Source organism: Drosophila rhopaloa, unplaced genomic scaffold (genome assembly GCF_018152115.1).
Source record: "Drosophila rhopaloa isolate 14029-0021.01 unplaced genomic scaffold, ASM1815211v1 contig_167, whole genome shotgun sequence".
Classification (NCBI taxonomy): Eukaryota; Metazoa; Arthropoda; class Insecta; order Diptera; family Drosophilidae; genus Drosophila; species Drosophila rhopaloa.
Genome location: NW_025335047.1, coordinates 6,402,586 through 6,430,070, shown reverse-complemented (window position 1 = coordinate 6,430,070; position 27,485 = coordinate 6,402,586). Strand labels below are relative to the sequence as shown.

General features: G+C 40.2%; 2 protein-coding genes across 2 annotated transcripts; both read right to left on the bottom strand.

Moving 5' to 3' along the window:
• Positions 1-427: 427 nt before the first annotated feature.
• LOC108046001 lies at positions 428-1,694 on the bottom strand. The gene has a single exon (XM_017125533.2). The coding sequence runs from the start codon at positions 1,625-1,627 to the stop codon at positions 572-574; it is 1,056 nt and encodes a 351-aa protein (XP_016981022.2). The 5' UTR covers positions 1,628-1,694; the 3' UTR covers positions 428-571.
• Positions 1,695-14,254: 12,560 nt separating this feature from the next.
• Positions 14,255-16,184, bottom strand: LOC108045998 (neprilysin-1-like). Its single transcript, XM_017125530.2, has 2 exons — positions 15,192-16,184; positions 14,255-15,130 (listed from the first exon to the last, which is right to left on the bottom strand). Exons 1-2 carry the CDS (start codon positions 16,182-16,184, stop codon positions 14,255-14,257), a joined length of 1,869 nt encoding a protein of 622 aa, XP_016981019.2.
• Positions 16,185-27,485: the final 11,301 nt, after the last annotated feature.

Sequence of the window (27,485 nt, the reverse complement as noted above, 5' to 3'; positions counted from 1 at the left end):
CACTTTCCTTTGACTTTTCAATAAAACCCAACACCAGCCGCAGACTTTTCCCCCCCAAGGTTTCCATTAGCATAATGCCTGATTCGCCGATCTGATGCGGACTTTGATTTCCCTGGCTCTCACTTTCGATTTGCCACAATTCTATTTTATTTATTTGCCGGCCAGCGAAATTACATTTTAAAAAGTTTGCTTCTCGTTTGTTTTATTTGTTTCTGTTTTGGGAGTACAACAAATTTTTATTGCTAATGTATGCGCATTGGAAATTGATTCGGCCCCCAGTCCAGATTTTCACAAGAGAGGTGGGTATATTTTTCCGAGAGTTATCTCTGCGCGACCTTGAATGCTGCTGCGTTAATTGTTAATCGAGTGCCAATGCCATGTCAGCGGCGACCTTGGCCAGAAGTAGGGGATCCATTATTCTCGACAAATCTGGTTCAAGAGCAGAAGTTGAGGGATCCGAAAAGGGGAAAAAAAGAGCTGCAAATTTCGAGGCTCAGCACCAAAATAGATTGGCCACACAACATCTGGTTCGTATAAATCGAAATGGAAATGGAAAATGCTTCTTTTCCCTTCATCTCAACTTGTGAAAAAGTTCACGAACAGCACAGTGATCTTCGGGATCGATGGCTCCGATGGTCACTTGGTACAGTAGAGACTGCAGTATGAAGGGCATCCGCTGGCAGCGCTCCAGGTTGCTCCAGGCGGTCCTCCTCTCAGTTTTCACCGTGCGACCTGTGGCCCATGGATTAGTTTTGCGAAAATTCCGGTTGAAAGTGTCTCGAAAGTTGTCATAAGGACATTCCTTCAGCTCATCTCCTGTGAAAGCTTTCCACTGAAAGCGCAGCTTTTCCGCTGGCTTTAAAGATTCCCAGGACGTACCAAATGGACCAATTTGGTTTTCGTATATAGCTCTAGCACGATCTTCATTGTCTCTGACCTCCTCTTCTTTTGGTGAATTTCCTTCAAGACTTGTCTCGCTGGATTCCTCTTTTCCCGCATTTAACCTACAAATTCTTTTGGGAAAGAGATTCCTTACAAGATACATAAGCTCAGCATTGGATTTCTCTGTGATCCTATCCTCTGAATTTTCTTTAAGGCAGCAGTCTTCTATGGATTGACTTGTTTGACAACCTTTTTCCTGATTCTCTGGAAAACTCTGCGACTCTTTCTGGCATATAAATTCACAGGGACTTGGTTCTTTCTTACATGCATTTATTACCTCAGAGCACGGTTTATACTGCTCCCCACAATTTTCATTTGGATCATGATCTTCTTCACATAATTCAATACATTCCTCGTTGTCATCGTCCTCATCCTTACAATCCCTCAAAATTTCTTCCACTTTGCTGCAGCTCAAGTCTGAAAAGCGAATAAGACGCGGCTCACATCGCTCCTCACCATCGTAGGTGATTAAAGGACCTGGATAATGGTGCCTTATTGTATAACTAGGACGTGTCACTAAGCGGGATTTATTAGTATGTCTCCTATCTTCAACATTCATCTGCACGTTCTTAATGGCGAAATCTTCATCTCTATCAGAAGTGGAAGATCCAAAGCCTATACTACTGAAAATGTTTTTCAGCAAACAAGACAAGTCGCTACTCAAAAATTTACAAAGTACATCCATTGTATATACAATTTTTGAAATGTATAAAATAAATATAAAACTAATATTTCAATTTGGTTTAGCTAGATATAAATTTGGTTATGTTTGTGTGGTTAAAAAAATCCTATTGTCTATTGAGTAAATTTTTTGTCTCATAACCCAGAGCTTACTAAATATATACTAGTATACGCTTTCCAAAATAATTTGGTAAGAGTTTTCTCAATTCTTCCCGTGATTGCGTTGTCAAAGGAATCCCAATTTCGCCCGGCTTAATTTAGTGTTCATGAAAATATATGGCCCCGCATTATAAATGCGAAAAACACTCGTTCACATAAAAATCAGACGGGGGGCGAGACCGAATATGACAGCGATTTTTGCTATATTAAAAATGCTGCTGTAGCTGCAAAAAAAAAGATGGAAAAAATATCAGAATAGAAATGAAATAAAAAGAAGAACGGAAAGGAAAACATTTGGATTTCCACATTTATTCGCTTCTCTCCTCGTTTATTTATGTTTTCTGCTTATTATCTGGGGCGGGGTGGAATCGCAATTGGAACGTTCATATTCATTCTTCCGATTAAGCAGTTTTCATGGTCATCGCCAAACGTTCGCGCACACTCGCCTCATCGCGAATCATGGCCAAAATAAAATAAAATAAGTGGCCTAAATAAAAGCCAGCGAAGGCGATGGGAAAATCAACCTCTCGGAGAGTATTGCCCACCGATCCGAGCCCCGAATAGCTGCAATTATTGAAATTAATTTCATTTATTATATCATGAAAATATTTCCCAGCCAGCGAGCAAAATATTTTCGCCACACGCTGTCCTTTGCAATTAAGGATTGGACATTGACTTGTCTGCCCCGTAATTTCAGTGCTTTTGTGTGCGTAATTTGAAGTTAATAACGTTGAAATAAAATCCCCATTCGATTTGTATCGCACCCATTTAGCAGACCAACATTTAGCAATTGTCCGAGCTAAAAACATAACCAACCACTGACAGAAAGGATTTTGCCTTATAACTTTTTATACAAATTTAAACAATAGCCTTTCTCTATAAAAAATTTAAGTTTAAATTAAAAGATTTTAAAAGAGGACAATAACACAATTAAAATATTAATAATTTCGACGAAAAAAGCCACAGAACATGAAAACTAAAAAAATATGTATGTATATATTAATAATAATATAATAAATATTAAGTTGTGCATTTTAATTAATATATTAGAATTTTTTTTTAATTTTAATAAATTTATATAATTTAAGGACCACTTTTCTCTGTGTTTTATTTTTCACTGTACAATTATGAGGAATCAGGAGCATTGTGGCGTACCACCTATAAAGTGCGCACTTAATTGCTATGAATACGAGTATTTGTTCGATATGTCATCATATTTTTCGTGAAATTTACGAGAAGCATATGGGATATATAGGGGAAAGAATACGATTTAATAATTTTACGTATGTGAATATCCTATAACGAAGTTCTGCAATCTCTTGAGAGGTTACCCACTCCCAAAGAAAATTCTGCATTATCAACTGGGATTTCCCTCGGCGAAGATGAGCTATTCCTTCGCATTTTCTCGTTTCCTGCGATTTACGATGGCTAGGTGAGCTGGAGTGCCGTGTTGCGAGCTAATGGCGATGCGTCGGCCACAGCTCCCAGAACAATAAAATTCCCATTTAGAAGTCGCGTGAAGCTTTCGCACTCCCTTGCCCCGATTTCCCCAAGAAAAACCGCCGGAAAAGTGTGGCAGCAGCAGTTTTCCTCGGGTGTGTGTGTGTGTGTGTATGCTGCGTGTTTACGTGGAAACAATTTTTATGGCATGTCAAAAACCTATTTTAATGCTTTTAATGAAAGCGAATTTTATTGCATTACTTTTCGATTTTACTGCCCCGCACCGCCGAAAATCGTCAGGGGGCGTAAAAATGCACTCAACTCAAAATGTTGACAAGATCGTAAAAAGTTTCGTGCGGTGGGGAAAACAAGAAAAACAGGTGACAAAGCAAAAACAGAAGCCACCGCAAAAATGGAAAACTTACTCATAACAAAGGCCACTTAAACTGCCAATTGCGGTTGCTTCTCGCCGAGTTTTCCATTCCGAAGAAAAAACATTTTTGCATAAATTCGAATTTCGTTGGCGACGGCTCCCAAAAGTATGCTTTGAATTTTTCGAGCTGGCTGCTACCTTTGCCAAATTCATTTGACCAGAAACTTAAGTTATATTTTGGCGAGCAGCCAGTAGTAAAAGGACAGGGAAGGGGGGGCCCAAAAAGGAGACATGTTTAGTGGCACGGCAGCAGCGACAAAAGCTTTCAGCCATAAAGGATGCAGGATGCAGGATGAAGGATTCGGGGGCAGGGGCCAAAGGGAACTCCACACACGTCGCCTGTCGGAGCACTCAATGTCAGCAGCTGGGGCAAATGCAGTTCCAGTCCAGCGAAACAATGACATGAGTTTTGGACGCACTTTTGCTCCCCGAACTCCTTGTTCCCCACTCCGAAAATGAAAAAAAAAGCCCTGCTTCAATCCATATTGCATGCATTAAATATCTCATACATATGTGGTGGGGCAACCAAATGGATTCGGGGTCGCCAATATTGACAGGGTCAGTCATGCATTGTTGGCCGGCCAAAAAAGCGGTCGGGATGTCAATTGCAGGACAGCTCACAACTTTTGGCCCGGCCCATTGATTCGAGGAGAGAGAAAATGCGACGATTGAGCCCTAAAACAAAAGAGATTCCTGCTTAAATTCGGCACACTCGAAAATGAAATTATACTTATTTCAATAGACACTGAGAGGATGGTCTGAAATTTTAAAAAAATGAGGTCCTTATCTGCAAAAGTAATATCCAGTAGTAATTTTATTAAGGTTGTCCTCAACTTGTGTTAAGATTAACAACAAAAAAAATTAACTTCTAGGTTTAATGGATAAAATATCACAAAATTAAAGCACACAATTTAAAAGTTTTTTTAGGGTATACAAAATCCTCAATTTAAAAGTAAGGCGAATCGATTGATTAAAGCGTTAATCTTTAATTCTTTTTGAGGCCCAGTTTTTTTTTTTTTTTGAGTGCACTGCAACTGATTTGCGAACTTCTCGGGGTGACTGAAAATGGGAACCCAATCGCAGCAAGATACTCGTATCTATGGCCTTCTCAGCTGTGTGACGAATCCTCCTCTCATTCCGAAGCAAGTGTCATTAGCCGGGAATTGTTCGTAAAAAGCAATGGCAAATGGCAGCCGCAAGTGACAAAGTTAGAGCACCGAATTCGTTTCATTGGCCTATAAAAAATAGCGAAAACAAAATGCAAATGAGTTTCGAGGCCCGCGAAAAAAAGGTGGAACACTTTTGCAAGTAATTCTCGCCGCCGGAGACCCTTGACATTAGAGGTCTCCCCTTCCCCCTTTCCTTTCACTTCTCCGTCGCATATAATTACAGTTATTTGTGTAGCTAATTAATTGCTAATCAATCATAGGACGAAAGCGAGACAGACCCACAGACCCACAATAAAAAAGGACGCGCCGTTGTTTGCCTGTCAGCCAGACCCCAGACCCAAAGGACATCTCAATCCCGGGACTTCTAAGTATTCCCCCCCTATCATCATCGTCGACCCAACTTTTGTCCAGAGACAAAAGCCCGGCGAAAACAAAAGCTTAGCAAAAGATTGATCACAGCAAACTGGCGAGCTGCACCTGTTTGGTTACTCACGGTTATTAGCCAGGACACGCAGGATCTGCGAATCGAAGTGGGCATTGGGAGGTGGCGGCATGCAAATGGCCAACGGCAAAAATGCTTTGTACAAAATGTTAATTTCGTAATATAATATATAAATATACTTTCAATGGACCCACTTACTTAAACCTATGCCAAAATATGATTCTAACATTTGACATCAACCTTAATTTTACTTTTGTCAATGATGGACTAAATAAGATTTAGATGATAAATATATAAATATTTTTGTACAATAAAATCATTATATCATTTAATGTAGATGGCTTTGGTCTGTTATTATATTTCTGGATTTGTAACACACATGAAATGATTTACCAAAATAATTTTGCAACTAAAAATTTTGTAAAAAATCAAATCATTTTTCCTTCAATCAAATGAGTTTTAACATTTGATTTTCTGTTAGTACATTATCATGAGAATCTAAGAATAGGAAGTTGCTTTTTTTAGTGTATTCCGAAAAGTGTCAATCTTAGCTCGCTTTTTTGCACCTTGCCAGGATTGCCGAGTGCCCAAGCGAATCCTTCGACCCACTCCCTTCCCGATGTCCTGCTCTTGTCACTGTCACTCAGAGCTGACGTCAGCCCTCGAAAACCCCCGCCGTTATCCCTTTGGCCTGGCTTTTCCTTTTGCCTTTTTTTGCGCTCATTTTATTTTACATAATTTGAACATTTAAGACGTGCCTGGGCATAGACAAGCGGCTTTAGTCTTAGTTTATGCAGGCCAGTCGAGTCGTGGGTCCTGCTCCTGTCCATCTCGAGTAGAGCTGGTTTCACCCAATCGTGGGCGCAGTTTGCTTCTCATTTTATTATTAAAAGGCATTCGCATCCTTTACGCCCCAATGAGTTTTATGAGGACCTCTCGCACTTACCCCGCCGGCTACTCCTTGGCCTGTCAATCCGGGATGTCTTCATCTTTTATATAGAAAATCAGGATGAGGGCTGAGCGCGTTTAGTGTTCGCAATTCACATTTGTATTTGTCAAAACTTGCACGTTTGCCGTTTGCCGTTTGCTGTTTCCTGTTTGCTCTTTCGGCCTGCAAAAATTTTACAGTTAACCCAAATTGTCGGCAATTTGGCCAAGATGCTGTTCAAACGGCTCCTCTAACCAGGATTCGCCATTTGATGATCCTTTCAATTCAATTGTTTGGCGGTGGAAGGGGTTTGCGTAAGTGATAGTAAAGAGCATCCATAACGCGTTTGATGGCTTCATATGGATTTGGATGATAACATGGGGTGAAGGGGGAGGCACTGAAAAAAATATCATTGAATATTACTCTCTTGATATGAACGATATTCAGATTTTATTGGGGTAAACCCACTTTATAGGTTTATTTGAATACAATTATTTAATTCTAATGACAATTAAATAGAAAAATTCCCCGTCTTTCACTACTTTTATTTACAACAACTATTTAGAGAGTTTGAAAACTTATACAAATCAGTCAATATATATGAAAATGGCAATATCTAGTTGCCAAACAGGTTCAAAGGTGATGTCACAACTTGCAATCGAAGTTTGGCAGGGATGGTTGGTTATTTGAGTGGGGGATGCGTTTTGACCCTCTGCCAGGACACTATTGTCCTGGCTGATTGGTAATTCGATACAGTTGTTCGATGGCTGTTCGCTTTGTTTGTGCGAATCTTCGGAATCATTTGAAGCGCATCGCCAATTGAGGAAAACTTCTCCGCTTTCCCACTCGAGCATCCCCCGTGCGATTTCCCTCGTCGATTTTCCATTCACCCCGCTTTTTTTTTCCTGGCTCGTGTCTCTTGTCTCCGGTTGGCACTAATTTTCCTGCTTGTCGCGCCGTGCGAAACGTATAAATAATTTTATTTTATTTTTGTTTTCATTCCATATCAATACTATTTATGGACTAATGGATTTATGGCCGCCACGCACTCCTGCCCTTCTGATCCCGCTTCGATTGTGTATCAATCGTTGTCATCGTCCGCGGCACGTGTGTTGTCCTCGTTTCCAGATCCTTTTCTGCAGGGATGCACATCCTTGATGTCCATGCAATTATGAATATTTCGTGTGGGAACCGCCTCCAGGATTTTCACTCTTAGTCCTCAAGAGAGTTTTCTTGGCGGCTTCTTATTATTCTTTCATTTTGGCAAATTGTTTTCGTTTTATTAAATTTCTTTTCACTTGATAGTCCCTTTTCGCTTTTTCGCTTTTTCGGTTATTATTATTATTCCTACGATTGGCCAAGAGAGAAAGGTTTTGCGTTTCCCTTTGGGCCAACAGCAACTCCTTTCGGCTTTTAATAAATGTCCAGCCAGCAGCTGAAGCCGCTCGTATTTCGTCTGCCAGCAGCTCAAGAAATATGCACAAATTAATTTTCTTTTATTCTAGCAAAGGCAAAATTTAAATCAACCAAGTCGGGGGGGGGCGGTAGAGTCCAAGGAATACGTCATGTCCACTGGAGGGAAAACAAGAAAAGGGTTCTCCCTCCTTGGGCCATGGCTGTTGTTTTTTGGGTCCAGGACACAACTGCTGGCCAAAGTCGGGGAATATCCCCACAAAGGCAGCTGCCCCCGAACTACCTCCCCTCCACTCCAGTCTGTTATGAATGCAAATTAAAAGTATACAAATCTAATAAGTTCCATTTAAGTTGCTTTAATTTCACTCGTTTGCCTTCTCTGCATTTGCATTCGAAAATTGTTGCTAATTGTTGAGCTTTTAGACAGCGAATTTTTAATGCAAAGTCCATTCCCTTTCTGAGACTTTTATTAAAATCTCGGAAATAAAGCATTTTGCATTTCGCATTTGAGTTTGCTGAATGCAGTTTTTTTCTAGCAAATTGGAAATTAATCAGGGGTGCTTTCAACTCATTAGTTTATTTTGAGAACTGTCGATTGGGAGAGACTTTATATTCAAAGCGAATTTTTAGAATGCTTCTCTGTAATCAAAAGATTCGAATTGAAACTCATGGTTGGTTTTAATTAATTATAAAAACTCTATAAATTTGTCTGCTCCTTATAGTCGAATTTATATAGTTACATTTATTATTATATGCTTTTTACAAATTTCACACTTATGATTTGATTAGCCCTGTAAAAATTGTTCATAATTATTATGAACTGGTAAAAAACCATCAAAGAACCCAAGTTCTTTAATTTCCACTAAAGTAATCGGGAGACTGCAGTCTAATTTTTATTTTGCACTTTTCGGGCGGCAAATGAGATGCGCCCCCAAAGTATCCTTTGATTGACTAATAAAACGATACGTGAGCTGATTCCAGAAGGTTGCCAAAAATTGGCCACTCGGCTGAGGTAATTCTCGCCTCTCGTTTTTCTGCACCAAAGGTAATTTCCCGCCAGAGAAAAAGAAAGGAGGCTGGACGTATGTGACGCACATATTTAAGCAACTCCTGGACACCCTGGGGCATCCTGGGCAGAATCAAGAACACCGAGAATCCACCATCCAGATGTCACCCGAGAATTGTGCGGACTGATGATGATGATGATTCTGATGGCTGTTGATGATGCCAAGGCGAAATAAACTTTGTAAAATGTTGCGACTGGCATAAACAAAGTGGTTGTGCCCTTGGGTGGTGCGGTGTGTGGGTGGTAGGGTGTGTGGGTGGGTGATTGGGTGGTATCCCACCCCCGTACCTTTCGCCCCCACTTCCGACCATATGCTGCCAGTTCGCCCAGGGGCTGTCGTAGGTGTAACTGCGTGCGCCATAAACTTCGGTAATAGACTCTGGGCATCCCAAAAAGGGACACGATACCAATACTATGGCTGGGTACGGTGGCCACACCTTAAAGGAGCTGGCCATCACCTCAGGCCCTCGATTCTGCTGAAATGTGCACAAATTTTCATTGTCGACCGACAACCCAAAAAACCAAATCTCCGTAGATGTCCGCACATTGTCCTGATCCCTCTCCTTTTGTTGTGCACGCAGAAAAAAAAGAACAAAAGACGTTACATTGTATCTTAGCTAAGGACTTTTTAGCTTCAATTTTGTATCCTTTCAAAGCTATTATTTGATCACAGACATATCTCTATGTAACATAGCTAAAGCAACGTATTTAATCATATTGTATTTAGAGTAACCATACAAGCAATAAATGACTGAAAATTTGATACACAAAAGTTCAAATTCAAAGTGTTGAGTATATAATAAATATAAATTATTTACACATTTAGTTTTTCATAATATTTAAAATTATTTACTGAGCCAAGCATTTTAAAGCTAATATAGCGAACATATATTTGTTATTTTTTCAGTGTGCAAGTGTGTGTATGTTCTTTATAGTTTTGTTCATTTCATAAATATGCGTTTTGTCCTTTTTTTTTGGGGGACGGAGGCAGCCTGCGGCTTTCATAAGTTGAAGGAGCTGGGCTCACCTTTTAGCCGTCCCTTGTCCTTGTTTTGCCCATAAGCAGATTCATAATTTGATCCTGGGGTAAATACATTTTATTATGCTTTTATGTGTGAGCCATCTTGGAGTGGAGTGTCCAACCTTGGGACAGGTTGGCCATGTCCTTTAAGTGCAAACTTATGAATTGGTCAGGGGACATGTGTGGCAGTATGTGTGCGGGGTGGTTCAGTTCAGTTCGGTTCGGTTCGGTACGGTTCGGTGTTTGCCTTTAATATTTTTGCCTATAAACATATTTTTATTTATTTAGGTCGGGCAGAAAAACGTACTAAAATACGGCCTTACCTACCACAGCTGCACTTGATGGCCCATACATATCTGCTATATATAGTTTATATGGCCTACCTCCCCCCGTAACATATCCTCTTGTACTTGGAAGGTATTGCCTGGCAGCAGTCAAGCAAATCACTTAACACTTTCACTTCAACGCTAAATTAATTAAAATTTATACTACCGCAGTGGCGGAGAGCGCAAAAACAAATAAATTAAATAGGCGTTAAAATAGTTCATATTTCATCTGGCCTAGCGCGCTTTTTTTCCCCCGGTTTCTATGGAAAAGTCCAATCCAATCTTGTCGACGTGGCAGGAGAGCAGGCGAGAACAATTGGCCAAGTGCTGACAGGCGGATACGAATGGCCCGAAACAGTCACACAATGTAGTCACAAAGTCAAACTTTGGTCACGCCCCGATTGCGGCAGTGTCTTCTAGGGAAACTGCATCTGGGCACTTGATTAATTTCCTGCAGACAGCGACAATGGACCAAATGAGGTAGACGAAAGAGCGGGTCCACCAATTAGCCAGAACAGGCCGTCTAATTGGCCAGTGAAATAGAGAGCCAAGAGCCCTCAGGCCCCAAGAAATAGAAATCCAATGCGAGGAGATGGCATCACGTAGCCGCATCGCCGTATGATTTTGCACTTTCGGTTTTTATTTCACTCCGGGGAGCTTGTTAGCCAGCAAAACGTGAGCTAAGACGCTACGGAATGATGTGTGTTTGCATTTTAGATGGCCGCTCGTGTTGCGTAAGTCGATAAAAATTTCATATTTATTGACCATTAACACCTAGGGCCCAGCTGAGTTATCTCATCCACTGGGGCTCCACTGGGGATCCGCATCCACATCCACATCCTCATCCTCATCTCTACGTCGAACGTTGAATGTCGACGAATGCGAACAATTCGCGTCGACATCTTGTCTGCATAATTGCAACACATACTCGCCGGTGTGCTCTGGGAATAGCTATAGCTGCCAGACGACGATGGTCTATATGGTCGGTAGTCTGGGACTTTGAAAGACTGACACTGACGCCAGCATGTCGGCCCGCCCCCTGCCACTCCCACCACCACCGCCTCCCCGCTTTCCCGCCTTCCCGCATTTCCCACCCTTTCAAGCACCTCGCGCGTCAAACTCCTCCCAAGAAAGTGGCACCTTTGGGCCGCCACATACTTAGGTGGCGTCAACCTACTTCGCCAGACAGTAAAGGTTCCTTATAAGAACCGAAGGTATTCTTAAGAGAAAGGGTCCGTAAAATATCATCATAAGATTTAAGAATGGACTTTTCATTAACTAGGGACCCCCATTCGTATTGAGGCCTGGAAAACTAACTATTTCTTAATACAATCTTAATGATTTAATCATATTATTAACATATATCTTACTAAGGCTTTAAAACCTAACCGAAATATTTTTAGAGATTTAATGATTTCTTAAATTTGTTTGCATTGTCAAACTTTTATAATGCTCGGCTGTACTTATACAAATTTGTATTCTAATTGGTTTAACTAATAATTAAAGATTGCAGTCTAAGAAAACATAGTCTTTTAACTTCTAAGAATTAAGGAACTTTTTTATAACCAATTTATTGTGTATTCCCATATTTTCCTATATTTCCTTATAGCCCAAAGACTACTATAGCTATCCCATTCCTTGGTCGAAAATAGTTGCCAACACGGCCCACAAATTATTGTCATTGTCACTATGCGGGTCTTGTCGGCATTGTCGCACCTTTCGGATTGTGGCGCTTTCGACATTCGAGTGGCGCTGCGATAATGCCGATGTGATGTTGACAGTTGCAGCAACAATTGCAGCGAGTGCAGCGGCAACTGCAACAATGCACCTTGCCGCGGAAAGGTGCAACCACTTAATGCCGCATTATTTGGTACATTTCAACGGGCCGAAAAATCGGGGCGATTTTCTAGGTGCGAACTTCCCCAAGCGAGCGACAATTTTCCCCGGCATTTTCCCCATTTGCCGCTAGGGGCGGGGCCCACAGTCTTGTTGGCGTCACAGCGTCGGCGAATAAATGAAAAATCATTTCATTTCAATTCATTTTCACTTAAAAATACGCCGTACACTTTTCACGTACACAAATCGAGCGGGATTGGGCATCGTATAGTATATCGCATCGACTTGGAAGAGACGGGGCCAGGCAATAAATTAAATTTTCTCTCGGCTAGCGAAAAAGCAAAACGCTGAAAACCGTGGAAATGCAGCCCTAATCGAAGGCGATGTGAGTTTTCCCCGATTTTCCCCCCCGCCTTTCACCGTTTCCCGAGTGGCTGGCACAAATGAAGCGCGCCGTGTGCCACACTTTTTCCACCGAAAGTCGAAATGCGTTTCCAGTTTATTTTCAAAATGTTCAATTTCAATAATTTTTTAATGGCCCCAATGCACGCACGCACGTCCAGGGCAACTCTATAAAGCACTGCTCCCTATAAACCCCACCCACATAACCGATCCGTTCCGTTCCGTTCCGTTCCGATCCGAACTAAACCGTTTGGCCAATTAGTCGAGATGTTTGCACAAATGCCAGAAGATTGCAGACGAGTGCCGGCGGCATATAAAATTTCAAGCTCATCGCGACCGATGGGCGCCATTGTGCAGATCATGATCCTAATGGAGTTAATCTGTCCAAGACACCGGAAAAAATGTGAAAAGAATGCTAAGCAAAGAGTGCATATTAAATAGAGATCACCTATCAAATCAGACTTAAATCATAACCTATAGATACCATGGATTTTGATATAGCTTTTATTACTTTACCCCTACTTTTGTTTTAATTATTTACCAGTATCAACGACTCAATTGTGTTGACTTACATTATATAATTGAAAAGCCTTTTCTCAAATGTTATTTTAACTGGATTTAATAATTGTATATCATTCCTTGAATTAAAAGTAATAAAACGATTTCTAAATATATTCCCGTAACTTAGCCCAAAAATGGGGTGATCAATTTGGCAGCAATTTACTGTACAGTGCAGATTTGTAGCTGCGATCGGAATGCGCCTCGATTATTTGTTTGTACACGGTCTTCAAAGGAGAGCCCCAGTTTAATATCGGTGTTTGATGCTGTTTTCCGCTTTTGCTTTGACATCTCAAAGGAACACAAACTGCAGAATCGGGCAGAGAAAACACCTTTGTGCCGCGTCACCTATAAAAATGTCCGATCTTTACGATCTTTTGGCCCCACCACGGCAAATGACAGACCGAGTTTATATGGTCGGGCGACTTCCACGAATTCCGCGCCGGAAATTATGACCGCGCGAACGGAGGTCGGCCTTTTGAGGCGACAACAATGTTGCCAAACATTAAAATATGAAAATTCACTTAAGAACGTAAACAACACAGAATTTCGTTCCGTCTCTGTTTTTCTCCATTCTCCGCGCTCCCCATTTCGTCATAAAATCAGCCAGGGACTGGAAATTGAAAACTGAAAAACAGAAATACAAAAATACAGAAAAACAGAAAAACATCGGAGAGAAAAAATCCGAGTGTCCAAGGCGGCAAACGCTTTACGATCGATCGTTAAATAAATTGGCAAATAAATGTAAATGAGGCATGGGCAAAACTAAACAACTCCCCTTTCCCACGAATGCATCCATCAATGGCGGGTCCGGCTTTTTTTTTTGGCGGAACAATCCGCCGGACAGTCGGGCAGGTCAGCCAACCAAATGGCTCCTCGAACGATGCTGGGGAAATGTAAATTATAACTGAATTTGCATATCGTGTACGTGTGGGCACTCGCATAAATCACAGCTCTCAATGGTTTTCTTTGAAGAATTTGGCTAGTCAGAAAGAGCTGATAGATAAATGGATCCCAGATGGGGCCAAGGATCGATTTGATAGTGACTGTAGATTGGCTAAATATTCTTGCAAGGTAACTTGTAAAATCATAATAATTAGATATCAGTTCTAATTCTAGTTTCGATAACAATGATAGCAATAGAAAATTATACTTTGCTAAAGTTATACTAATTTACTATTTACTTGGTATTAAAATATTTCAAACAGCTTTAATCATTTAATTTGTGACTGTAGATAAGCGGCATAGAAACAAACAAATTAATCTTTAGAGCACGACAACAAAAAATTGTTGAGTCTTATTCTGGTAATCAGGGAAAATAGCTCAAAATTTATTTGTGGCACTAACAACAAAATTTCAAAGTTCGGAACCTAATTCCATTAGTTTTAAAAATCATTAGCTTTATAAATGAAAATTGAATACAATTTTTTTACAGTAATTACCACAATTGGCAATGTTCGGACGTAGGACGCATGCCACTTCCTACGGGGCAGTTAAAGGCCTGGAAAAAGTCCTCGCTGTTTGATAAGGCACCAAGAACCCGGAATTTCTCAAAGCTGTGCGGATCGTTGGAATTCGTGTAATTCTCTTCTTTGTTATCGGAGCAAAGGTACTGAGCAAAACCCAGAAAGAAGAGCTGATCAGGCAACAGGTCGAGTCCTGGCATCTGCTCGCTGGGGATATCCTGTCCAGGATCCACCTGGCTGCGAAAGGCTTCAAATGCAATTCTCAATCCACCATTGTCGGCCATATTCTCGTCCTGTGTCTGAACGCCATCGATATGGTATTTACTATATTGACTCACAAAGCACTCGGCATGATCTTTATAATACTTCGTAATTTCAAAACTGTGGGTTAGCTCGTGGCCCACGATGGAACCCAAGCTCCCGTACTTTAGGGAGCGGGGCATTGAGCGGTGATATACGGGTGGATGCAAAGTGCCGGCAAAGATTTCAATAGAATTGAAAGCAAAAGAGTATGTGCCTCCCACATTCATCCCGAGCAGAAAATCCTGTGGCTTGGAATCCTTTGGCAAATGTTCGGCATGTCTGATGCTGAAGCTTTCGATATTGACAGTAAGTCGTTTCAGATTGATGTTAGTCTCCGCGTAGCTGCCTTCGTCGATTTTCAGGCTACCGATCTCCCGGATTAGACGATCTGTTCGATCGTCATCTTTGACGCTTCCAACGTATGACAGAAGACCGGATTCCTTGCCCAGAAGCTCCGGTTGAGTTCTAAGCAACTTTCGTAGGCTCTTACGCAGAGCCCCCACAATTTCAGTTACTTCAAATTTCTTTTCCTCAGTAAAGTGCTCCTGTAAAATAATGTTTGTAAGTCTTTGTAGGAGGAAACCTTTTTTTATTTTAGGTACTCACCGCCATATAGAGTTTGTCAAAGAGGAACGGCATGGATTCCATCAGTGTCAGCGCGCAATAATCCCTTTGGTACTTGGTCGCAGGAAGTTTGGCGTCAAATGCGAAGAGAAGCTTCATGGCCAGATAGTTGGCCACGGCCTCTTTATGCCGGGAGCAAACCATGGAAATCATATCCTTGAACTCAATAAGAGTTTTCGACCTCCTCACTAACGCCTCATGCCAGAATGCGAAAACCCCCTCGATCACTTCTGCAATTTTGGCCTCAGGGAGGTTATAGGATTGTAGATAGCCTCGCATTCGCTCCGCGTTGAATTGGTAGGAGCGGGAAGTGTTATTATCGATATTGTGCTTGTCAACGAATTCTTCAAAACCAAAAACCGGCACATTTAAAATCCGGTCAAAGGGATGCCTTGATCTTAACGTTTCAATAACTAGACCTTTTGCCCCATAATTGATTAGCTCGACGCTCATGTTGTACCAATCAAAGTTGGAGGCATTCCAAGCGGCACCATCGACGGCGGGAAAGCCTCCGATCGACCGAATCAGTCTTAAGTAAGCGGGATCGGCTGCGGGAAAGGGATAGAGCTCAGCGCCCAGACAGGCATTGTAGAATCGTTGGGCCACCATCAGCTCGCTGGACACATTTAAAGCCTCTGCCAGATCCGTCCTGCCCACCAATTGACTCGTAATGTCAGCCAGTGTGTAGTAAATGTCTAACATGGAGACTCTCCTGAATTCGGAGTGCCGGTCCGGTCGTGCAAATTTATAGTTTCCGCAGGCGTACTCGTAAAAGTCGTCACAAGGTTCCACACTGAAGTTCATGTAAGACTTCATGAAATCCGAATGGGATTGGCGAAAATCCATAGAAGACTTATCAATTTGGGTCACGGTCCTGGCGTCTCCGTTCCAAGAAAATTCTATTAGAAGAAAGTAGATTACAGCTCCACATAATCCAGCGGAGAAAAGGCCAATCGAACACAAGATCTTGTTCATTATGACGCACACGCTTATCACCGATTATGCTGCGGTAAATTGGTTTTATTTAATTAAAATCCACAGAACGCGGAACCAATTGAAGCTGGACTGCTTGACTCGAAGTTTGGTTGTAAACTGTAATCTGACAAAAAACTAAATTATTATTTCATGAGCAGAATAAATAAGCTCTCACACTCTCACTTTCGTGTGAAGCAAAAACACAATCTAAATTCAAGAACAAAACTTATTTAAGAATGTTTTTGTCTTGAACTGTGTCTATTGAAATTAGTCTAATTCTTCCAAATATAAGATATTTTCTTGGTTTTAAGTTATTTTTTGTGATGAAAAATCAGGACCCTGTTTTTTAATGAGACCTATTGCCATAGGTGTGTGCGGCTCCCCTCTGAAAAAGTGGGTTTATTTTTCTTCTTATTACATGTGTATTGTCATACAGTTTGAAAAAAATGTTGTTTAAATTAAATAATTGTAGCTATTTTTAAAATAACTGTAACGACTTAAAAATATTAATCAAATTTATATAGTTATATAAAGAGTATTTATTCTCCATAGCGTTGTATAATTCCCAGCCCCAATCTGAGAAGAGATAATGGCTTTTTCCCTGCGTAAGCGATGTGCCAGCTGACATCCGCTCATCGAACTTTATCGGCGGCCGTAAATGGGAGGAGCCACTAAACGCATATAGTTGAATATTAATGAACATGATTTTTACTGGGCACTTGGCCACTTTTATCGCCCGCAAGGAGGACACGGCTAAATCCACGGAACTCGTCAAATGACTGGAATCACTGCAGCAATTAAAGTGGATTTATGAATCCTCCAATGACAGATACGAAGAAGGAAGCGATATCTCAAAGCGGAGCCCGCCAATATTGTATTAAAATTTTGCCATCATAAAGATTATTATTTTATGACGGGAATCCTCTCTGCACCCTCGATACATATATGCTCTATATCTCGAAATATGGCCACGCGTCAAAGGCAGATTCAAATAAATTTTTAATGCACTCGTTCCGTTTTTGGTCCTGGCGTCGCACTTTTATTATTGATATTTACAACTCACATATCGACTGCCATGATGCATTATTCATTCAAGAGGCGCTGACGTCAAGACAAGGATTGTAGTATAGCACCCTCATCAACCCACCGGCTGGGCTGCCTTGCAGTGTTTGGTAATTAATGAAGCCATAAAAACTAAACCCAATTAATTAAAAATGCACACACACACACTTGAGTTTTTCCATTCGAGGGGGGAGGAAAATCGAACATCGGCCATCGAATCGGGCCATGGAAATCGAGCGGTGCCAACTGTAAAATGTCTTTTACGACGCGATCTGCACTTGATGGCCATTACCCATTACCCCCGCCTCTCCATCGTCTGATGTTGAGTATTTCCCAAGTAAAATGGCGTCGGCCATTGTTAAAGTTTTTATTACAAACTCGTAAATGTCAAATGTAATTTAAGCAAACATGTGTGCGAGTCCTCGAATTAATAGTAACTTGATTGAGCCCTGACCACATTGCCCATTGACTCTATTTTTCTTGGCCAAATGCAACATGTCCCAAGGCGTTTCCAGCGGGCAAAACAACTCACTCGAGCTAATCAAAATATTTGCAAAGAGACAAAACTAGTCTGAAAGGTGCCAGCGTCGCTTCCATCGCACATGAAACAGTTGCCAGCTGTCAAAGTCGGAGAAAATGCGGAAAATTTTAACTCAAGTGCAGCAGGGAAAAACAAGCAGAAGGGGGAGAAAAGTCAGGTTGTGCTCAGAAATAAAACATTTTCTACTTGAAAACACCTAACAACGAATGTATTCTTTTTCTTATAGAGTTTTTATAGTTAAATTATCTTATGAGTACATACATTCTTATGCAATTTTTAATTTTAAAATGTATATTTTTTAAAAATTATTTAGTAGAGTTTATTTAAATATTTTGATTTGTCTATACCAAATCTTTTTTGATAGCTAATCAAAAATAATTCTTTAAGATACAATGCAACTGAAAACTCTCACAATACAGGATTCTCACGCTCCCTCCCCACTCGAAAACATCGGGTCGTAAGCCTGCATATTTAAACATTAATTAAATTAAACTACTAACAACAAAATCGTGTAAACAGTGCGCCCTGGGGACACAAACACACTCAAACACTCTCCAAAATACCCGGCAGATTCGGACACCTTATAAACTGATGGACTCGAACACGAGGATGCGGACAAGGACACGTGGCGCCCACTGAGGGATCGGTCCAAATTAAGCATCTCTGCGACTCCGGGTCTCTTTTTCTCCGGCGAACAGCCGCGTGTTGATGAGCAAAGCAAACCGTAAATCGTCACATCCCCCAACCCTTAGGGAAATGTGATGAAAAAGAAGGGAGAGTGATCGAATTTTAAATACCTCTTTTTAAATACACACATGAAACACGAATGTTTTCAATGTCATTTGTGCCTAATCTCATTTCACGTGTGTTTTAGCATCTTAGCAATAATGAGTCATGTGATCAAAAAAATTGTAACCTATTTATCAGTTACGTATACGCCAGTAAGGAACATATGAATATATTTTTAACATTTTCGTATAGTTATAAACAATTTAATATTTTTTGATGTTAAGTAATGATAAATAAATTGACAAAAATATACAAAGAATTGGTTTGACTATAAACAAAATTGTTTATACTAACACAATATATACAGAATAAATACAATTATACTATTTTCTGATCTGTATAAAAACGATATTCTAACATATCAGTTAAATAATCACATTATTCTGTAATAACAGCTGGTCTAAAATACCCTTTGTAATGTTACCTTAAGCATTAGCAAGAAACACGGCATGGATTTCAAGAAACGTGTGACACTTGGCATGTGACCTGACCCACCCATTTTCCATTTCCCAGCATGACTTCTCTCCAGAGAACAGTTGATTACTCAGCTCGATGACAACTATCAGGAGTTAGAGGCCGCACCTGCCGCAGACTGGGAATATGAATTGGATAAACCCAAAAAACGGGAGAGATGAACCCGCATTTATCAGTGGGTTATTGCAATTCCAAACCAAAGAAACCCCAGAAAATGTGAAAATAATTTGAATAATTTCCCGAATATTTTCGCACGTGCGTTTGGCTGGCTGGGCCACCCCTTTTGTGGATGATAATGAGGCGCCCCTGGAAAGTAACCACTTTCTGGCCTCGAATGGCCAACTGTCGTCGCTATGACGGATATGCATTGACATAGCAAATTAATATTAATTTCTGACACACGCGCCAGTGACACTTTTCCAAGTTTCTGGGCATTGCTGCAGAAAAAATAACACGAAATTATTCTCAAAACATTTATTTTGTCTGCGATTCCAGGGGCAATGATGAGGCTGTCTGGGTCTGGATGTTGGAGATCGGGGATGGGAAATGAGGACGGTCCTAACTGGCATCCTGTGACAGGACAGGATATCAAGTGAAATGATGCGCGCGTCCGACGGAGCGGCTTGAGTAATTAGTTTGGATTTTGTGGCATTATAAAATCTCCTTTTTCGGGGCGGCTGGCGCACAAATATTTATTCAAGTGTTAAAGTGTCTGCCGCGCAAAAAGTGTTTTCTTTTTGAGCACTCACTCTGCGCGCTTCCCTTGCTCTTTTTTTTATTTGTTCGTTCGTTTTATATTTAAAAATTTCATTGGCCCCGGCGACAAAGGCCGTCAATCTTTGCTTTCTGTCTGTGATGTCCCCTCGAATACCCCTCGCAAGTCCCATGAAAAATTAGACACCTTATGCATCTTTGCATCGAAAAGTTTTCCCAGCGAGGGAAAACATCATTTTCATACACAATCAATCCTTGTAATTGGCCGTTACGCGCTTTCCTCTGGCTCGCGCTTTTTTCTAGTTTTTCCCATGAAAAACGTAGCGCTAAATGAAACTGCAGGACGGAAAAAGAAATAAGAGAAATGAAAAGCTCCGCCATTTTTTCCGCGGCCAAAAATCAAAGCGTAGATGAGAAAAGCAAAACTCACGCACAGCAAAAGGGAAATGCCAGAGAAAAGTTTAATTTCACTAATCACAGCAGAGTAATTACGTGGAAAATGAATTTTTTTCCTTTCGCCGCCAAGGAAGTTCCGGAGTTTCGAAATGGAAAGGTACCGGAACTTCGGGGCAAACAAATAACTGGCAATTTGTACGATTTAATTTTTGTGTGCATTTTGGAAAAAATGTCAATTTTACTTTGCTTATTAATCAAACGGAAAAGCTGCCAGAAGTCAAAAGGTTTTTTTACGGAAAAAAATTAAAAGGTCAGAGAACTTTGAACTATTGATTTTCTGGGAGTTTTGGGGGATAAAAAAATATTCTCTGTGTGTAAAAGACATTATGTTCTAAAACACTATATATTTGTTTTTGGTCAAAATATGATTTTTAACACCATTGTTGAAAATCGTTGAGAAAATTCCCTTGCAGTACCAACAATATAAGAACTTGGAAAATATATTTTTATCTAATGATCCTCATAGATCATTATTGTCTTGTCTTTCTTTTATTTATTTATTAGAACCAAATTTTCCTCTATAGGGGGTTTCAGATTTTATTTTTAAAAAGTATAATTACCAGTTGTTCTTTTAGAAAACTCTTTTATAAAACCTTAAGCTAGAAGTTAAAGGCTTGCAACCATTTATAAATGCTGCTTGTTAATCAACGAAGCTGTCAGAAGCACAAAGGTTTCTCAAGAGGAAAAGACAAGATGGATAGATGGGGGGTCAGACAAGTTTGAGCTGCGGATTGTTAGACACTTTCGAGTGATCCAAAACGGAGGTGGAGCGGGGTGGGAAGACACTTGTTAGTGCCACGTCTGCGGCACACATGGCTCTCCGATGAGTTTCCCACATTTTCGTCACCCGCTCGGGACGGGGTGCACATAAATCGCTCGGAAAACTAAACACGCAATTCGAGAGTCTAATAAAGTTGCGCAAACAAATGATGCGGTGGCCCCTGGAACACCGAAGTGGAGCACCCCATCCCCGATTTCAGCCCCCTAATGCACAAAACAGGGACAAAGATACGGATGCTGCTGCATAGATACAGATACATTCCGCCACTTCCCCTTCAATAAGTAGACTTCTTTTTTAATTGCAACGAGAGGCAAAGTGTTAAAGAGTTTATGTGCAACATTTAAAGGGGGGGTGGGACTCAAGTGGGCGGAGGGGTAGGGGCCTTCGCTTCCCAGACACACTCACACAATTATAAATGCAATAAAATACTTTTCGAGCGAAACTCATAAATTTCCAAAAGCAAACGAACCTCGCTGGCGACACACAGAAGGCTTTGAATCTCCGTATCTGAGTTTTGAGGAGAATGCCATTACCTCTTGGTACCCCTCAGCCCTTCCCCGGATCTGTGAGAAATTCCGGGGGACAGGAGCACCCCTTTCGGAGCTTAGAGTCAGGAGTTAATCAAACCAGATGTTAATGGGTTTATGGAGACGTTTGCTATATGCTGTAGTATATCTTAAACTAGATGACATCATCATCATTTAAACACCAAAAGAAAAAAAGGAAAGCTTACATGTGGATTTTAGCAAATTAAAATTGTAGATAAAAATATCAACATTAAAAATTGATTTAAAAATATTAAAAAATATATATTTATAAGTTTCTATTAAAACACTTGAAACTTGAGTTATATAAAATATATTGAATATTAATTGAAACCATATCATTACTAATCATAAACAATAAATAATATCGTTGTTCAGGGAATTAAGTATGAAGATAGTTGTAAGCATTCTCTTGAAGTATTCAAGTTTCCGTGTAAGTTTATACCATTAATTTTTTATTAAAATAAATTTTGTGGTGTACCAAATAAGCTAATATGGCTTGTCTCACTTTATTTTCTTATTTATTCGTTTGAAGAGCTGTTGAATGATTTGCGAGGGACAAAAACACACAAAATGGCAGTTTCATTTTGGTTGTGTTCTGTATCTGTATCTGCATCTGTGGCAGCCGTGATCTGTGATGATAATTATCCATTGAATCGCAACTAATCTCTCGGGGAAGCCGCTCAGTCTGAGTGTAAGTAGTGCAATCAATTACTGGCCACAATTGCCGGCGATGCACATGCCACAAATACGAATATACGAGTGCCCACCGAGTGGTTCCAAAAATAAAACCCAGCAGCTGAGAGCGGAACCACTCCTCAGTCCAGTTCGATGGGGCCTTTCGCCTTTCCCTTCCTTTTTTTTTCTCTGCGCACATGGGAAATAAATTGCCAAACAAATATCAACATGACAAATTGATAAATTCATGTTATTATTCCACTGATGGTGCTCGAATGTGTCTCGGAAAAAGCGGCAAAGAATAATGCGGCCGAGGCGTATTTAGTTTTTAGTTCTAGTCACACATTAACCAAATGAAAATTCGGTGTTGACGCATTTGTTTTTCTCACTCTCCGCAGGAAAAGGCGACAAATGAGCCAGGCGGTCGGCAGCTGACAAGAAAAACAGGGACAACAAGTACACCATTGAAAATAAATGTGGAAATGGAAATGGAGACATTGAGCACGTTGCGGCATTTGTCAACGATTTCCATATGGCGAAGTCCACACCGACCAACGATCCATCGTAGTCCATATCTTCTATTGGAATTTTAATGATGCGCGAAATGTTAATTTTTCATCTTGATCGCTCGGCGTTTGCTCCGAGTTCCATCAGCCTCCATTCCCATTTCCCAGCCACTTAATGAGCCGCTGGCTGAGTCATCCTCGCTGGCTTTCAATTAGCGTTGATCACCTCAATTGAGGCACGTCGCCGCCCAAGGCACTAAACAAAAATTTGGGTACCTTAAATATGTTTAATATAGACTGTTAATAAAAATACAGAGCTTGGATCGGTTAATTTGACTCATCAATTTCATAATTTGAGAATCAATTGATTTATATTTTCTGATACCTAAAAATGGGATGATTTTGCCAGAAATTCAGACTGAATCTAGACAAAACCCCGGTTTTTAATCTCAAAAAAGAACTTATAACCATTAATCATTAAAAATCATACCACGTACAAATGACTCGATTGGACCTCAATGATGACGTAAATGTTCAGACGACTCCTTATCACCGAAATATGTATGAACGCTTTCTTTCCGTTGTCTTTCCCATGGAAAGGTTAAATAGGTTACATACTTGATAATTGCCGACTTCCTATTTTTGCAAAGCAGACAACGAAATATTAATACAATTTTTTTATTACTCATTTCATTCATATATATATAAATAATATATTTTTTATTTTAAGTAAGCAACACAGTGCAAATAGTGTTCATAAATTTATCACAAATTCTTTGTAATATTTTTAATGAAGGTTTCCCTCAGTGTTCGATTGTCCCCTTTATATCGGCCAATTAAGGAATATGGCTGCTCTACCTCCTCCAACATCAGCAGCAGCAGTTGGCCCGAGATGTGGGCACATTCCTGTGCAGGGTGCATTGCGACCCGACTTGGCCATATAATTCCTGCTAATTGAACCGAATGGCTAGAGCAGATATTAAGTTACACCCGAGAGGCGGTGAGGTGAAGAAGAACCTTATGACCGCCCACCCCCTGCCACAAAACCAGCAGATCTCGAGGGTCGCGTGTTTAATAATAATTTCTTTGGAATATGTTTATGGTAAGCCGTGGTCTAATTAAAATCAATTGCCTTAATTGAAAGTACAACAAAGCCAAGGAACTCTGTTCGGCTCCCGCGCTCTTGTACTTTCCGAACAATCGACAAATCGACTCATGAAGGTAGCAATTTGATCGCCGGCATTATTTATGGCCCCGCCAAAAGTTCTTTGGAGCGTGTAGGAGAACTCGAGTCCAAATGCCCATAAATCAGCATCACTAGGAGTATCAAATTGGCATAAATCTATGGCACTGGCCGATACAAAGAACTATATATGGCTTGCATGTTAATTTTTCAAAATGCCGCGACAGTTTCTGCTGGTAATTGCGAACTTGGCAAGTGCCATATATTATATTATTTGGCCAAAACACTTGATATATGGCCGAGCCAATGATAAATCTCTGACGATAGTTGCTCTTTATTCTAGACCCACACTTTGTGTGGGCCTTTGTTCTTGGACCATGGTGTCGCCAACTTGGAGTTTTCGCGAATATTCCTCTTTTCCTTATCTTGGCCCGAACAATTCATACAAATATCCCTGCCATTTCATATGCAATTCTGTTTATTGGCCTGCAAGCTTTTTTCCTCGATTTTCTCAGCTTCCTCTGCCAATTGTCTTGCATCGTAAATTATGTAAATTGTTTTGAGAATACACTCCGTTGGCAGTTTAATTAGCTGGGGGATTGGGATAAATGAAGTGGGTAGTATTTGTCATTTCATAAATTACTATTTGAAATAACTCACAAAAAATTCTGGCAAAAATCATTCGCCAAAAAATGAAAACCAAGGATACTTCAGTATATATTAGTTTACAGTTTATAATAAATTCATCGAATTAAATTCGATTTACCTAAAAATTACATACTTTCTACTAAGAGGTTATCATTTTAACCCTTTTAAATAATTAATTTTAAGACGGAGTAAACAAACCAATTGTACCTACATTTTAACTAACACATAAAACTTCAAAAAAAAATTGTTTGCTCATCCTACACTTAATATTTCATTGCGAACTTCAACCTCAATTATGAAAATGAAAGGGATGCGCGACTGAGCTCGTATCCCTTGCCTCACCCACCCCAAAAAAAATGCGAAAACCCCAAAGGCAAACCACTCCAACCCGTAGGCAATATTTCGTGGACAAAAACCAGTCGAACATACCTCAACTCGGGAATTTTAAAATGGTTCAACGCACTTACGGGTATGAACAAACGAGAATGTGCACATAACATTAAATGGGTTCACTTACGGATACGGGTTTACGGGGATAGTGAACATCATATGTGGAAAATGTACGACAGCGGGGGCAAAAAGAAAACAAATTTCAATTTAGCTTAAAGATTTTGCACATAAAATTTGTAACACTCAATTAGTTTAAACGACAACGAAAAATGTTGCCAGACCGAGTCATAACAAAAGCTACCCCTCTTTATTTTTTCGGGCTCTTGGATATTTTCAGAGGTCCTGGGCAAATCGCATAAATGCGGCGACGTATGAATTTCGCTTAATATGATTAGTGAGCGGTCCCTGCCACACCCCCTTTTTATCCTTAATATGTGAGGTACTACAAGTGCACTAATGGAGTGAAGAAGGGGGAGGTAAATGTGTATAACGTTCACATATTGGCCCATAAAGATATTTTCGCTGCATACTTGCGGGAGTTGTGGCATAAATCAAGCCAAGGACATCATTATGATGAGCTTGGAATAGAGAGTGGAACAAGTAAGGATGGAATGGTGGGTGGTTCCAAAACAGCCTCGAAATCAATTTAATTTCGTTAATGTTGTGTAATACTAAAATCGTTTACGCTTCTGTGCCAATCAAGTGGGATTCCCCGATTAGAAACAAATGCTCTATATGAAAAGGGGGTTGCCATCCCCGTTCTCCCCGCCGAAAATCCCAGCTGGTCGAGGTGGGTCAGTCAGTCAATCACCAAGGACCAAATCTTTATTAATTCTGATCGATGAGCTTCGCTCGAGTCCTTTTGCAGTTGCAACAATCAAATGATTGAGCGCTTACAACAAAAGCTCTGGGATCTCGGCAAAATGGAGAATGGCCACTTTTAGCTCATACAAATTCGACAGCTGAAAGCGTTTCCGTTTCCGTTTGCTTGTCTCTGTTTGTCCATACATCTCCCTTCGGCCCTTTGTTTTGCCTTTGCCCCCACATCTAACCTCTCTTACCCCCAGATATTCCACCTCTATAGTATAGCTACTGTCCATCGATGGTGCAATGAAGCGCGTTTATTTGCTGCTCGTAATTTATTTACTGCCCAACTCCGTGCACTTCGATTCCATTCGGATAGAACCATTCAAACGTCTCCTCTGTGTGTCCACTCGCTCACTGCAACTTGTTAGTTAAATATTGCCAGAAGCTGCAACTCTTCTTGTCGATGGACTCGGAAAAACTAGAGTAAATAAAGGTAAAATAAAAATTAAAATGCTCAAAATATAATTGTAGTAGGAGAAATAAAGCTATTTAAACTATAAAAAATATAAAAAAATTGTAATATTATTTTCTGCGAAAAAAAGAATTAAACAGACAAAGCAATTAAAAGCAATTATAACTTTTTATACTTAATAATTTATTAAAAAGTTTATTATGTCTTCAATAATATTTCTTAAGAAAATACCACATTAAATCTCAAGATAAGCCTGTAGAAACAATTTCAGATGCCGAAGCTTGTTTTTATAGAACTTTTGATACTTAAAAATTTATTAAGAAGTCTTTTATGTCTTTAATTAATTTTCTTAAGAAAATGCTACATTAAATCTCAAGATAAGCCTGTAGAAACAATTTCAGGTGCCTATGCTTGTTTTTTTTTTGAGTGCACTGCCTGCAAGTGATAAATTAATCGCTGCATCAGTTTTTAATTCCGTGTTGCTGGCGATTTATCTTGGCCTCCATGCGATGAGTCGCTTGAAACACTGGGGCAAGGTTTTTCCTGAATAGAGACGGAGATAGCTCGGAAAAATAGAAGGAGTAAGAGCTTTGAATGAAAGCCAGGCCGTGGCTAAAATACAGTGATCCCTCACTCCTCGCAACCTTTACTCCCTCACCAAGCTGCCCTGTTTTAAATGATGTATGGCACAAATTTTGACAAATGTACAAAAATGAGTCATGAGTTCGCGGGGCAAGCTGGAATCCTGATGTTGCTGCTGTGCACCATGTTGCTGTTGCTGTTGCTGTTGCTGCTGCTTGGCTGCACTATTTACTGTTGACTTTTTCATGTACTGGCTGTTGCTGCTTTTGCTGGCGCTATCCATAAAACAAACACAAACTGGCGGAGAAGATGGAGCTGCTGCTTACACATGTTTTTGCAAAAAGGGAATGGGTCTGGAGCCTGGCGCCGTAATTAATCATTTATGGTTTACCTTAGCTCAGAGCTCTGTTTTCTGCATGCAGCAGATATCATTTAGGCTTCGTTGTAAACATTCTGCTTAGTTTTAAACAAGTTGTGTAATTACAAACAAAATAAACCGTTTAAACATGATATTAATTACCTACAAATCTTGATACGCCTTTAAAAAGCTAAACCATACACTATTATAAAAATATAAATATAAAATTATAAAAATGTCACTCCCTTTACAATGCTCCACTAGTACTTACATAAAGTTTAGTACTCAAAATAAGTTTCAGTTGTATAAAAGTTT

What these genes read in the sequence shown, in the direction of transcription:
- LOC108046001 (XM_017125533.2), bottom strand. Translation starts at nt 1,627, where the DNA reads ATGGATGTACTTTGTAAATTTTTGAGTAGCGACTTGTCTTGTTTGCTG.
- LOC108045998 (XM_017125530.2), bottom strand. Translation starts at nt 16,184, where the DNA reads ATGAACAAGATCTTGTGTTCGATTGGCCTTTTCTCCGCTGGATTATGT. An exon ending in TTGACAAACTCTATATGGCG is followed by an intron (nt 15,131 to 15,191) that starts GTGAGTACCTAA and finishes ATTATTTTACAG; the next exon opens with GAGCACTTTACTGAGGAAAA.